The sequence below is a fragment of the Oncorhynchus gorbuscha genome, linkage group LG05 (assembly GCF_021184085.1).
Source record: "Oncorhynchus gorbuscha isolate QuinsamMale2020 ecotype Even-year linkage group LG05, OgorEven_v1.0, whole genome shotgun sequence".
Taxonomy (NCBI): domain Eukaryota; kingdom Metazoa; phylum Chordata; class Actinopteri; order Salmoniformes; family Salmonidae; genus Oncorhynchus; species Oncorhynchus gorbuscha.
In genome coordinates this window covers 11,070,080-11,085,079 of record NC_060177.1, presented here as the reverse complement: position 1 = coordinate 11,085,079, position 15,000 = coordinate 11,070,080, and the positions used below count along the sequence as shown (strand labels likewise).

Here is a 15,000-nt window from a genome sequence, read left to right as displayed (position 1 = left end):
AGTTGGGATGGTGTTCTTCACAGTTGGGATGGTGTTCTTCACAGTTGGGATGGTGTTTGTACTCATCCTTCTTCTTCCTCCAAACACAGCAAGTGGAGTTTAGACCAAAAAGCTTTTATTTTTGTCTCATCAGACCTTCTCCCATTCCTCCTCTGGATCATCCAGATGGTCATTGGCAAACTTCAGACGGGCCTGGAAATGCGCTGGCTTGAGCAGGGGGACCTTGCGTGCGCTGCAGGATTTTAATCCATGACGGCGTAGTGTGTTACTAATGGTTTTCTTTGAGACTGTGATCCCAGCTCTCTTCAGGTCATTGACCAGGTCCTGCCGTGTAGTTCTGGGCTGATCCCTCACCTTCCTTATGATCATTGATGCTTTAAGAGGTGAGATCTTGCATGGAGCCCCAGACCGAGGGTGATTGACCATCATCTTGAACTTCTTCCATTTTCTAATAATTGCGCCAACAGTTGTTGCCTTCTCACCAAGCTGCTTGCCTATTGTCCTGTAGCCCATCCCAGCCTTGTGCAGGTTTACAATTTTATCCCTGATGTCCTTACACAGCTCTCTGGTCTTGGCCATTGTGGAGAGGTTGGAGTCTGTTTGATTGAGTGTGTGGACAGGTGTCTTTTATACAGATAATGAGTTCAAACAGGTGCAGTTAATACAGGTAATGAATGGAGAAGAGGAGGGATTCTTAAAGAAAAACTAACAGATCTGTGAGAGCCGTAATTCTTACTGGTTGGTAGGTGATCAAATACTTATGTCATGCAATAAAATGCAAATAAATGACTTAAAAAATCATACAATGTGATTTTCTGGATTTTTGTTTTAGATTCCGTCTCTCACAGTTGAAGTGTACCTATGATAAAAATGACAGACCTCTACATGCTTTGTAAGTAGGAGAACCTGCAAAATTGGCAGTGTGTCAAATAATTGTTCTCCCCACTGTACATACATACATACATACATACATACATACATACATACATACATACATACATACATACATACATACATACATACATACATACATACATACATACATACATACATACATACATACATACATACATACATACACACACGTGCACGCACACACTCACGCACACTCACAAACACACACACATGTACACACACACACACACACACACACACACACACACACACACACACACACACACACACACACACACACACACACACACACACACACACACACACACACACACACACACACACACACACACACACACCACAGACACACTCTGGGGTGTTGTGTAAACTATACTTAGTTGTGTTTACGCATGACCCTTGCAAAAGAGATTGAGAGACAGGGAGAGTGAGACAGAGAGAGAGAAAGAGAGTTACAGAGAGATAGAGATACAGAGACAGACAGAAAAAGAGAGACAGAGAGTCTGAGAGGGAGAGAGAGAGACAGAAAGGGAGAGGGAGAGAGAGACCAGCTCAGCCCTCCAAAGGGCAGGATAGCCCAGACACGGTCACTCTAGTGGTGTGTAAACTCAATTAGAGGTCTTGCTGTTATGGTGGGCTGTTACGCCATGACCCAGTGACTTCACAGCGGGAGAGTGTGTGTGTGTGTGTGTGTGTGTGTGTGTGTGTGTGTGTGTGTGTGTGTGTGTGTGTGTGTGTGTGTGTGTGTGTGTGTGTGTGTGTGTGTGTGTGTGTGTGTGTGTGTGTGTGTGTGTGTGTGTGTGTGTGTGTGTGTGTGCGTGTGTGTGTTTGCACGTGTGAACGTGTGTTGAAGGGTACAGGCACTTTCTATAATTTATGGCCCAGACAGAACCTCTTCTGTAGTGTAAGACCAGTTTGATCAGAGACTGAAGGCTCTCTCTGATTATTCTATGGTATTTGGAGCGACTGCACTGAATCATAAACAATATGTATATATTTGTCTCTTAGTGACTCAACATTGTGTCTGCTCTACTCTGCCTGTGGTAATGCCTGTCAAACCCAGTGGACTCAGAGCCTGCTGTCTGAATCTGACAACATCAGTGTCTCCACCAGCCAGCCTGTTTCCAGGGTAACTACTGTTTTGGCCCTTTCAGACAGAATGGGCACCCTACTTAAAAGTCATGTCTCTCGACACCTGAGGGACTTACGTGTGTCTGTGTTTATTTAGGTTCCTCTGGTCCAGACTTATATATAGGGTGGGGTCACAGGATGCACCCCAAATGGATCCATATTCCTTTCATAGTGCACTACTTTAGACCAGCGCCCATTTAGTTTTGGTCAAAACCAGTTTACTATATAGGGAATAGGGTGCCATTTGTGAAGCAACCACAGTTCTTACAGATGGCAGTGTGCTTTGTGTGTCCGGGTGGGGTGGGGGACGAAGGGGGGGGGGTGGCTTCACACATGGGCTTTGTTTAGGCTGGAGTCTGGGTGCAGGGTTGTGCCTGTCGGGAGGACAGCTCAGTGGGAGAAGACTGAAGTCCTGCCTCTCAGCTGGTGTCTTCTTTGGTGTCCTGTCAGACACCCACCAAGTTACTGATGAAAGAGTGTGTGTCTGACTCTCTTCTCAGTGTGTGTGTGTGTGCGTGTGTACCCTACATGTGTGTGAGTATGCTTGTGTGTGTGTGTGTGTGTGTGTGTGTGTGTGTGTGTGTGTGTGTGTGTGTGTGTGTGTGTGTGTGTGTGTGTGTGTGTGTGTGTGTGTGTGTGTGTGTGTGTGTGTGTGTGTGTGTGTGTGTGTGTGTGTGTGTGATTTGCACAATTTCAGGAAGAATGCGGTGTTCGCCACAGAATTCAGTGATGTTAGCTGGAGCACAGCTAGTCTCTCCTGTGTATACACACAGTGTGAATACGATACCAACCCTGGTCTACTTGCGGAGACGATATCACTGCATCTGATTATTAAACAAGATTTAGGTCCAGGTTTCTCTCCTCTAATGAACATCACATAGATTAGTAGTGTGATTTACGGTCTGTTCTGAGAGATACGGTGACTAGCACTACGTCGTCTTGGATAGGAGTCTGCAGCTGAGAGGAGTGAATGTTGCTCGGCACATTTGCACAGTGATGACACACATGCGTGCTCGTGTGTGTGTGTTGGGAGAAGTTCACATTTATTTTTATTTATTTTTATTTTACCTTTATTTTACTAGGCAAGTCAGTTAAGAACATATTCTTATTTTCAATGACGGCCTAGGAACAGTGGGATAACTGTCTGTTCAGGGGCAGAACGTCAGATTTGTACCTTGTCAGCTCGGGGATTCGAACTTGCAACCTTTCGGTTACTAGTCCAACCACTAGGCTACCCTGCCGCCCACATCATTAGCTCTATTCAGATAAAACCTCTATCAGAGTTACCAGGGATCTCTTCTTTGGTAACAGAGTTACCAGGGATCTCTTCTTGGGGAGCAGAGTTACCAGGGATCTCTTCTTGGGAACAGAGTTACCAGGGATCTCTTCTTGGGGAACAGAGTTACCAGGGATCTCTTCTTGGGGAACAGAGTTACCAGGGATCTCTTCTTGGGAACAGAGTTACCAGGGATCTCTTCATGGGGAACAGAGATACCAGGGATTTCTTCATGGGGAACAGAGTTACCAGGGATCTCTTCTTGGGGAACAGAGTTACCAGGGATCTCTTCATGGGGAACAGAGTTACCAGGGATCTCTTCTTGGGGAACAGAGTTACCAGGGATCTCTTCTTGGGGAACAGAGTTACCAGGGATCTCTTCTTGGGGAACAGAGTTACCAGGGATCTCTTCTTGGGGAACAGAGTTACCAGGGATCTCTTCATGGGGAACAGAGATACCAGGGATTTCTTCATGGGGAACAGAGTTACCAGGGATCTCTTCATGGGGAACAGAGTTACCAGGGATCTCTTCATGGGGAACAGAGTTACCAGGGATCTCTTCTTGGGGAACAGAGTTACCAGGGATCTCTTCTTGGGGAACAGAGTTACCAGGGATCTCTTCTTGGGGAACAGAGTTACCAGGGATCTCTTCTTGGGGAACAGAGTTACCAGGGATCTCTTCATGGGGAACAGAGTTACCAGGGATCTCTTCATGGGGAACAGAGTTACCAGGGATCTCTTCATGGGGAACAGAGTTACCAGGGATCTCTTCTTGGGGAACAGAGTTACCAGGGATCTCTTCTTGGGGAACAGAGTTACCAGGGATCTCTTCTTGGGGAACAGAGTTACCAGGGATCTCTTCTTGGGGAACAGAGTTACCAGGGATCTCTTCTTGGGGAACAGAGTTACCAGGGATCTCTTCTTGGGGAAGAGTTATCTCTTCTTGGGGGATTTCAAGTTTTCTATTCATCTTTTTATTTTCTACCTCCTGTCTCCCCAGTGTGGAGCGACCCAGAGCCAGACCCAGGGTGCCGTGTTCCTGCCTGAGTTTGCTCTGTCCCCTCAGGGAAGTTTCCTGGAGGACGCTACCGAGGACCAGTTCCTTACCTACAGATACGACGACCAGGTGGGTACACACACACACACACACACACACACACACACACACACACACACACACACACACACACACACACACACACACACACACACACACACACACACACACACACACACACACACACACACACACACACACACACACACACACACACACACAATGGAAAACCTGATCCTCTGAGTGAGTCTGCTGTGAGTGACGTGTGGGAGTAAGTGAGAGAAAGATGGGATGTTTTTGGGGTGTAGACAACAAATGAGACACACATGACATGTCAAAAGAACAACTATTTATAAGCAGTAGGAAAAGTCCCCAATGTCTTTTTCTATAGTATACACTATGTGAGAAGATATTGAGTGGACCAGGATACAATGCATTCATTCATTCTTCTCTCTGCATCTTCTGAAATGTGGAACATTTTCTCCAGTTTGATTGAATAAAGCAGTGAGCTCCTGCTGATCCATCTGGCGTTGGGCTGAAGAGCTCAGGATAATAAAGATATCTTGTTTTTTGCTCTCAATTTGTCCTTTTGGATCAGGAACCACAACATTCTGGTTAAAATGTTGAGGACATGATGTTTTGAAAAGCTCACATCTGACCAATATCAGGACAAATGATCCCTAATTATACGCAGAAACATGTCTGCATGTTTCACGTTGATTTCTCCTGAATGATTGGTCTGTAATTTGTATGGTTCCATGGCCCAGTACTTTTTTTGAAGCACCCAATTCAATAGAAAATACTGGTCTGTCACTTGGCCCATGGGTTAGTAGTTGAATAGAGATGAAAGATGGCATTACATTTGTCTGTGAATTTCAGACATGCAGTTAAATGCCAGAGAGGCTATTGAAGAGAGAACAAGTGGTATAAAGAGGCAGAGCCTGACAGAATATCTGTCCCATTTTTTAGGCACACAGTAATGAGACATTTCCTTTAAAACACATGTTTTCAGGCCATAACCTTTCTGTAGAGATGGACCCTGTACTGGAGATGGGAAGGTGGTGGTCCCTCACATTATCACAACCTATCACATTACAACTGACTGAATCAGTGTTGACTATTACTATTAACTATTAAGGTTGCAAAATTCTGGTAACTTTCCCAAGTTTCCCAGAAATCCCGGCTGTAGAACGCAGGATTCCCTGCTTATTCCCTGCTGATACTGAGAATCATTCAACCAGGATGATTCAGTCAGCAACATCACTGTGACCATGTCGGTCCCCAAACCTGCTGCTATAGGGACTTGACTTAGGACTGGGTGGGGACTCAGTATCAAATACAGTACAGGAGCGCAACTTTGGTTTTAGAAGGGTGAAAGTCAAATAAAAAGTTATTTCATTTTATTTTTATAAATACAGTCAGATTAACATTCCAAACAGCCTATCCGACTCCTCGGAGGCGTCCACATGGTCCTAAAGCACACCATTACCTCGTTTTGTATCACATTCCAATCTTAAAACTGTGGGGGACAAAAATGCTATTTCAGAATGTGGGGGGGAACATGGCGCCCCTGACTCAGTATGTTCAGTTTAGATATTCCAGTGCTACTAGGAGGATTTGTATGGAATGGGGTGCTTACCTGGGGAATGTCATATATTCCATGTAATGGCATCTCCCAAAAATACTGTATTTTCTTATTTATTTTTAAAGCTGACACATTTTGACCTCATTCAGGATTTGTCAAAGCTTGCTTTTGGTCTTTTTGGGAGATTCCATAAATTTTTATTTTTTGAGTACCGGTACACAGTATGTTTGACTCTTTGTTGAAAACTTCACGAATGATTCAGCCTGTCTCCCCTAGTCTTGAGTGATGCAGTCATGTTAAGTCCAAGATTGTAGAATTAGATGCTTCTGTCTCTCTCTTGTTGAGGATGTGTGTCTAATGCTGTTCATGTTCCTGACTTAGACATGTCTGGATGAATGATAGAGCTGCATTAAGCTACACAGACACGGTGGATAGTCTGTACATTTGAGTCTTGTTTTGGGTTTCTCTGTGTTAGTGGATGTGTGACTAAACCAGTTCATGACTTACACCTGAGCTACATTAACATGGCTGATATATCTGTAGTATCTATAGACTATAGTCTGCATAGTGTTCGTTGGAGTCTTGTTTTGGGTTTTTCAGTGTTAGTGTGTGTGGGATGAAAGCTGCTAGGTAGTGAATTCATGGGGTATGTGTGGCTAAGCCAGACATTGTCTGGTCACTGGGACTGCTGCCAGGTGGCTCAGTGATGCTGTGGTGCTGGCTGCGGGAAGATCAAGGTTGTCGGTTCAATTCCCACGTCGGTCTCATACGCTGACTATGTGTTCACTGGGAGGAGGTTTTCACACACAGTGTTACGATCAACTAGGAGTGGTGGGTGAAATCAGGCACAGAGAGCAGGGTTCAGTCTTTCTTTCAAATTTATTCCCCAGCGCAACAAAACAGTCACGCCAACACACAGGGCGTATATAAGTTACCAGTCCAAACAACAGGACAAAATAGTCCGGAGAATAAATACACAAATAACTCACACCATCAAACACAGAGTAACACAAACAAGCCCGCACAACTACCCAGCGGGCCTAGTGCCCTTAAATACCCTACAAACAAACCCTAATACAAAACAGGTGTACCCAATTACCCAAAACAAATGGAAAGGGAATCGATGGTAGCTAATAGGCCGGCGACGACGACCGCGAGCACCGCCCGAACAGGAAGAGGCACCATCTTCAGCAAGGTTCGTGACACCCCCCCCCCCCCCCCCCCGAGGACGACCCGGAGGACGAGGGGCAGGGCGATCCGGGTGGAGGCGATGGAAATCCCTCAAGAGGGAAGGATCTAAAATGTCCCTCCCGGTACCCAGCACCTCTCCTCCGGACCGTACCCCTCCCAGTCCACGAGATACTGCAGGCCCCTCACCCGGCGTCTCGAGTCCAGAATAGCTCGTACTGTGTACGCCGGGGACCCCTCGATGTCCAGAGGGGTGGAGGGACCTCCGGTACCTCACTGTCTTGTAGGGGACCAGCTACCACCGGCCTGAGGAGAGACACATGAAACGTGGGGTTAATACGATGATAAGAGGGAAGTTGCAATCTATAACACACCTCGTTTATCCTCCTCAGGACTTTAAATGGCCCCACACACTGCGGCCCCAGCTTCCGGCAGGGCAGGCGGAGGGGCAGGTTTCGGGTCGAGAGCCAGACCCTGTCCCCTGGTGCGAACACCGTTGCCTCGCTGCGGTGGCGGTCAGCGTCTCTCTTCTGCCGTTCACTGGCCTGCCTGAGAGAATCCTGGACTGCCCGCCAGGTCTCTCTAGAGCGCTGTACCCACTCCTCCACTGCAGGAGCCTCGGTCTGACTCTGATGCCACGGAGCCAGGACCGGCTGGTAGCCCAGTACGCATTCGAATGGTGACATATTCGTGGACGAATGCCGAAGAGAGTTCTGGGCCAACTCTGCCCACGGTACGTACCTCGCCCATTCTCCTGGCCGGTCCTGGCAATACGACCTCAGAAACCTGCCCACTTCCTGGTTTACTCTCTCCACCTGCCCATTACTTTTGGGGTGATAACCAGAGGTAAGGCTGACCGAGATCCCCAGACGCTCCATAAACGCCTTCCAAACCCGAGACGTGAACTGGGGACCCGATCGGAGACGATATCCTCTGGAACCCCATAGTGCCGGAAGACGTGGGTAAATAGAGCCTCTGCAGTCTGTAGGGCCGTAGGGAGACCAGGCAATGGGAGGAGACGGCAGGACTTAGAGAACCGATCCACAACGACCAGAACGGTAGTGTTCCCCTGAGATGGGGGAAGATCAGTAAGGAAATCTACCGAGAGATGGGACCATGGCCGTTGTGGAACCGGGAGGGGCTGTAACTTCCCGCACTGTCCTATCAATCCCCGGATGACCCGCAGACGGTAGTGTGTGGGCCCACCGAATCAACTTTTCACGGACACCAAGCGGTACGTAACTTCTACCAGTCGGACACTGTGTAGGCGCAGGTTCAACCCTCAACGCCCGCTCGATGTCCGCGTCCACATCCCATACCACTGGGGTCACCAGCCGAGAGGCTGGAAGGATGGGAGTGGGTTCGATGGACCGGTCCTCGGTGTCATAGAGACGGGACAGCGAGTCGGTCTTATTGTTGAGGGAACCTGGTCTGTAAGAGATTGTAAATCTAAAACGTGTAAAGAACATGGCCCACCTAGCCTGACGCGGATTCAGTCTCCTCGCTGCTCGAATATGCTCCAGATTACGGTGGTCAGTCCAGATGAGAAAGGGTGTTTAGCCCCTCAAGCCAGTGTCTCCACACCTTCAGGGCTTTTACCATAGCTAGTTACTCCCGGTCCCCACATCATAGTTCCGCTCCGCCGGACCCAGCTTCTTAGAAAAGAAAGCGTAGGGACGGAGCTTCGGTGGCGTGCCCGAGTGGTGAGACAGCACAGCTCTAACCCCAGCCTCGGACGCATCCACCTCCACTATGAATGCTAATGAAGGATGCGCCAACACGGGAGCCCCAGTGAACAGTGCCTTCAACTGGTTGAAGGCTCCATCAGCCTCTGCTGACCACGGCAAACGCACCGGCCCCCCCTTCAGCAGTGAGGTAATGGGCGCCGCTACTTGGCCAAAACCCCGGGTAAACCTCCGGTAGTAATTGGCAAACCCTAAAAACCGCTGCACCTCCTTTACCGTGGTCGGAGTCGGCCAATTACGCACGGCGTTAACGCGGTCACACTCCATCATCATCCCCGAGCTGGAAATGCGATAACCCAGGAAGGAAACGGCTGGTTTGGAGAACACACATTTCTCAGCCTTGACGTATAGGTCATGCTCCAGCAGTCGCGCAAGAACCCTGCGCACCAGGGAAACATGCGCGGCGCGTGTGGTAGAATAAATCAAGATGTCATCAATATAGACTACCACACCCTGCCCGTGCAAGTCCCTGAGAATCTCATTATTATCTCTATAAAATTGGTTGTTGAACATTGCTAGACAACCATTTTCAGGTTTTGCCATAGATTTTCAAATATATTTGAGTCTGTAACTTGGCCACTCAGGAACATGAATAGTTTTCTTGGTAACTCCAGTGTAGATTTGGCCTTGTGTTGTAGGTTATTGTCCTGCTGAAATGTCAATCTCCCAGTGTCTGGTGGAAAGCAGACTGAACCAGGTTTTCCTCTAGGATTTTGCCTGTGCTAAGCTCCATTCTGGGTTTTTTTCAGGACAAAAACTAAATTGCTTTGCCACATTTTTGTTGCAGTATTACTTTAATGTTTTGTTGCAAACAGGATGCATGTACTGGCTTCCTTCTTTTCACTCTGTCAATTAGGTTAGTATAGTGGAGTAAATACAATGTTGTTGATTCATCCTCAGTTTTCTCCTATCACAGCCATTAAACTCTGTAACTGTTTTAAAGTCACTATTGGCCTCCTGTTGAAATCCCTGAGCGGTTTCCTTCCTCTCTGGCAACTGAGTTAGGAAGGACACTTGTATCTTTGTAGTGACTGGTTGTATTGATACACCATCAAAAGTGTAATGAATAACTTCTCCATGCTCAAAGGGATATTGAATGTCTGTTTATTTTTACCCATCTACCAATTGTAAAATTGGAACCTCCCTGTCTTTGTGGCTGAATCTGTGTTTGAAATTCCCTGCTCGACTGAGGGAGATAGTCATTCAGAAATCTTGTTAAAACACTGTTATTGCACACAGAGTGAGTTCACTATTATGTTTTGTTAAGCAAATGTTTACTCCTGAACTTATTTAGGCTTGCCATAACAAAGGGGTTGAATAATTATTGACTCAAAACATTTCAGCTTTTAATTTTCAATGATTTAGTAGAAATGTCTAAAAACATAATTCCACTTTGACATTATGGGGTGTTGTGTGTAGGCCAGTGAAAAAACATCTACATTTATTCCATATTGAATTCAGGCCGTAACAACAACGTGGAAAAAGTCAACGGGTGGGAATACTTTCTGAAGGCATGGTGTGTTCACACACACACACACACACACACACACACACACACACACACACACACACACACACACACACACACACACACACACACACACACACACACACACACACACACACACACACACACACACACACACACACACACACACACACACACACACACACACACACACACACACACACACACACGCATTGGTAAACCAGCCAGTCTGTGGAACACACAAGCACACACACACATGCATACACACACGCATTGGTAAACCAGCCAGTCTGTGGAACACACAAGCACACATACACATGCATACACACAGATGCACACACACACACACACACATGCAGGCAGACATGCATACACACACATGTACACACACATAGACACACACACATGCAGGCATACATACACAGATACACACATGTACACATACACATTGACTGAGGCTGCTAAACCAGCCCGTCTGTGGAACACACACAAACACACACGCACATGCACAGACACACACAGACACACACACGGAGACACACACACTCCCATACGCCGCCCGCTTGCACACACACACACTGCCAGGGGTCCTATACCAGCCAGCTTAGGGAATATCTGGAATGCACTGCACTGTATAGCAGAGAGAAACATCTGGAAAGCACTGCACTGTATAGCAGAGAGAAACATCTGGAATGCACTGCAATGTATAGCAGAGAGAAACATCTGGAATGCATTGCACTGTATAGCAGAGAGAAACATCTGGAATGCACTGCACTGTATAGCAGAGAAACATCTGGAATGCTCTGCACTGTATAGCAGAGAGAAACATCTGGAATGCACTGCACTGTATAGCAGAGAGAAACATCTGGAATGCACTGCACTGTATAACAGAGAGAAACATCTGGAATGCACTGCACTGTATAGCAGAGATAAACATCTGGAATGCACTGCACTGTATAGCAGAGAGAAACATCTGGAATGCACTGCACTGTATAGCAGAGAGAAACATCTGGAATGCACTGCACTGTATAGCAGAGAGAAACATCTGGAACGCACTGCACTGTATAGCAGAGAGAAACATCTGGAATGCACTGCACTGTATAGCAGAGAGAAACATCTGGAATGCACTGCACTGTATAGCAGAGAGAAACATCTGGAATGCACTGCACTGTATAGCAGAGAGAAATGTGTAGCGTGGGGCGTTTCATGATTTTGACACGCAAGCGCACACACCTTGTCTGTTAGTCACAATAAGTTGAGATGCCTTATGTTGAGAAGCAGGCCTATTATTTTCCCAAATGAGCGTGCGTTGTGTCAACCTCTCATTCTGGTGTCATTCACCAGACTGGTGGGTTATTCTAGCATTAATGTGTGTCTTTGTCTGTGTGTGTGTCTGTCTGGATATTATTTTAGGGGTCTAAGTGGTTTTGGTTGAATGGGCTTTAGTTAGAAAACATGGGCCTCTGTTTGTTGTGTGAGGAATGAGTTGAGACTATGGACAGGACATGCAAGTGAGTCAAATACACACACACACACGCACACAGGCAAACACACACACACAGACATGCAGACATGCAGACACACAACACATGCGCACACACACGCGCGCACACACACACACGCACGCACGCACGCACACACACACACACACACACACGCAGACACGCAGACACACACGCAGACACGCAGACACGCAGACACGCAGACACGCAACACACACACACGCACGCACGCACGCACGCACACACACACACACACACACACGCACACGCACACGCACACGCACACGCACACGCACACGCACACGCACACGCACACACACACACACACACACACACACACACACACACACACACACACACACACACACACACGCAGACACACAACACACAACACACAACACACACACACACACACACACACACACGCAGACACACAACACACACACACACACACACACACACACACACACACACGCAGACACACAACACACACACACAAAGTTCTCATCATTCTCATGTTCACTCTTTCAATCTGACTTTTCCTCTTTCAAGACTCTCCTCTTCTTTTAAGAGTCAATGTTTTATGAAACGTAGAAGTTCATGGTGCTGATGTTATCTGTTCCCGGATAAGAGCAGTGGTTGACATTATGTAAATACAGTACTAAATTATACTACTAAAACTGACCTGGGCTCAGCTTAACAACTGCTGAATGTTTAACAGCTGTAGTGTTAGTGTACAGGGTCTTTACATTCTCTCATAGGTTGTAGATCTAACACAGTGACCACTTAGGAGCCACACTTGCACACTCTCTCAGGAGGGAGGGGAAGGTTGTGAAGGGTTAACGACTCAGGGGTTAGTTGGGTTGTCCTCACAAAATGACTGTTGGTATGAGGGGAGGGGAAGGTTAGGGGAAGGTTGTTGGAAGGTTGAAGTTAAAGAGGGAGGATCTGCTTTAAGATTCAGGAATAACTGCTGTATTGGGGGAGGGAAAGGTTAGGGGAAGGTTAAAAGAAGTCAGGACTGTGCTGAACAATAAGTGTGTCTCATATAAACCTCAATCCACTCTGACCTGTGTTACTAAACTCTTTCCCAAATAGTTGGCCAGTACAGTGGGTCTTGGCTAAAGACACTGTTGGCCAGGAACTTGTTTTTGTCAATTTTGCTCAGTCACAGCAAAGATATTTAACCAATGTCAGTCAGTGTGTAACTTTATAGCCACGTGTATTTGGCCTGTAATTACAAGAACCATAACCAGTAGGGTCAGAACTGGACCGTCCCTTTAAATGTTCAGCTCAGATGAGTAGTGTATCTGACCTTCTCAGCACGACCACCTCTATCTCCTAGCTCTTTGTACTGCAGCCTGTTACAGTCAACAAGAGTGGCTGAGATTAGCTAACACACAGAAATATCAGCCGCTGTGGGTTTAGTGGCTTTAGGAGGTTAGACAAGCACAGTAAACCGCTGGGCAGTAAAACAGAGAGGCATGTAAGTAAAGGCCATGGACTCATCCCAAATGGCACCAATTTCACTGCATAGTGCACTAACTTTGACTAGGGCCCATAGTGCACCACTTTTGAGCAGAGTGCTATGGGCCCTAGTCAAAAGTATTCACTACATAGGGTATAGGGTGCCATTAATTTTCAGACACAGCCTTGGTGAACATTCTGTCTGAGTGTGCTTTCCCTACAAGCAAATAGAGAGGCATGGGAGGGGCTTGTGTTAGCAAACGGGCGGGTGAGTGAGTGAGTGTGTGTGTGTATGTGCGCAAGTAATTCCTCTGGATCCAGACCTGAGAGAGAGAGAGAGAGAGAGAGAGAGAGAGAGAGAGAGAGAGAGAGAGAGAGAGAGAGAGAGAGAGAGAGAGAGAGAGAGAGAGAGAGAGAGAGAGAGAGAGAGAGAGAGAGAGAGAGAGAGAGAGAGAGAGAGAGAGAGAGAGAGAGAGAGAGAGAGAGAGAGAGAGAGAGAGAGAGAGAGAGAGAGAGAGAGAGAGAGAGAGAGAGAGAGAGAAGACAGGGAGAGAGGGGGAAGACAGGGAGAGAGAGGGAAGACAGGGAGAGGAGAGAGAGGGAAGACAGGGAGAGGAGAGAGAGGGAAGACAGGGAGAGGAGAGAGAGGGAAGACAGGGAGAGGAGGAGAGAGGGAAGACAGGGAGAGGGGAGAGAGAGGGAAGACAGGGAGAGGAGAGAGGGAAGACAGGGAGAGGAGAGAGAGGGAAGACAGGGAGAGGAGAGAGAGGGAAGACAGGGAGAGGAGAGAGAGGGAAGACAGGGAGAGGAGAGAGAGGGAAGACAGGGAGAGGAGAGAGAGGGAAGACAGGGAGAGGAGAGAGAGGGAAGACAGAGAGAGAGAGAGAGAGAAGACAGAGAGAGAGAGGGAGAGGAGAGAGAGAGAGAGAGGGAGAGGAGAGAGAGGGAAGACAGGGAGAGGAGAGAGAGGGAAGACAGGGAGAGGAGAGAGAGGGAAGACAGGGAGAGGAGAGAGAGGGAAGACAGGGAGAGGAGAGAGAGGGAAGACAGGGAGAGGAGAGAGAGGGAAGACAGGGAGAGGAGAGAGAGGGAAGACAGGGAGAGGAGAGAGAGGGAAGACAGGGAGAGGAGAGAGAGGGAAGACAGGGAGAGGAGAGAGAGGGAAGACAGGGAGAGGAGAGTGAAACTTCTTGTGAAACTTTACGGCTCTACCGAGATCCCCAAAAATATGGGTCTTTTTAAAACTCTTGACACACTGCACAGATCCAGAGCTACCCCGCCTCGTTGCCTCATTCTAGGGACAATAGAATCATCAATTACCTGTCGGAGGAGCTTACAAAGACATCTAACATGACCAGCAATGTAACACGCTGGAACACCAAAAGCCTCATGTGAAAGTTGTAGGCCTAAATCAAATGAGAAAAGGTTGAAGTTCAGTATGCACACTATCTGATATGCTGTGTGTTTGCGTGCTTATGTACGTGCGTGTGTGTCTGCGATGTACAGTACGGTGCCTTCGGAAAGCATTTAGACCCCTTGACTTTTTCCACATTTTGTTACGCTACAGCCTTATTCTAAAATACATCAAATACAAAATATCCTCAGCAATCTTAACACTAAACCCCATAAATGACAAAACAAAAACAGG

General features: G+C 47.3%; 1 protein-coding gene across 2 annotated transcripts in view; it reads left to right on the top strand.

The window, feature by feature from the left end:
- adamtsl3 (ADAMTS-like 3) overlaps nt 1-15,000 on the top strand; it is a 204,063-nt gene that overhangs the window by 24,409 nt on the left and 164,654 nt on the right. For both annotated transcript variants that reach the window (XM_046348979.1, XM_046348980.1), the window contains exon 3: nt 4,320-4,445. In XM_046348979.1, coding sequence (XP_046204935.1) covers nt 4,320-4,445 — 126 coding nt within the window. The remainder of the gene's footprint in view (nt 1-4,319; nt 4,446-15,000) is intronic.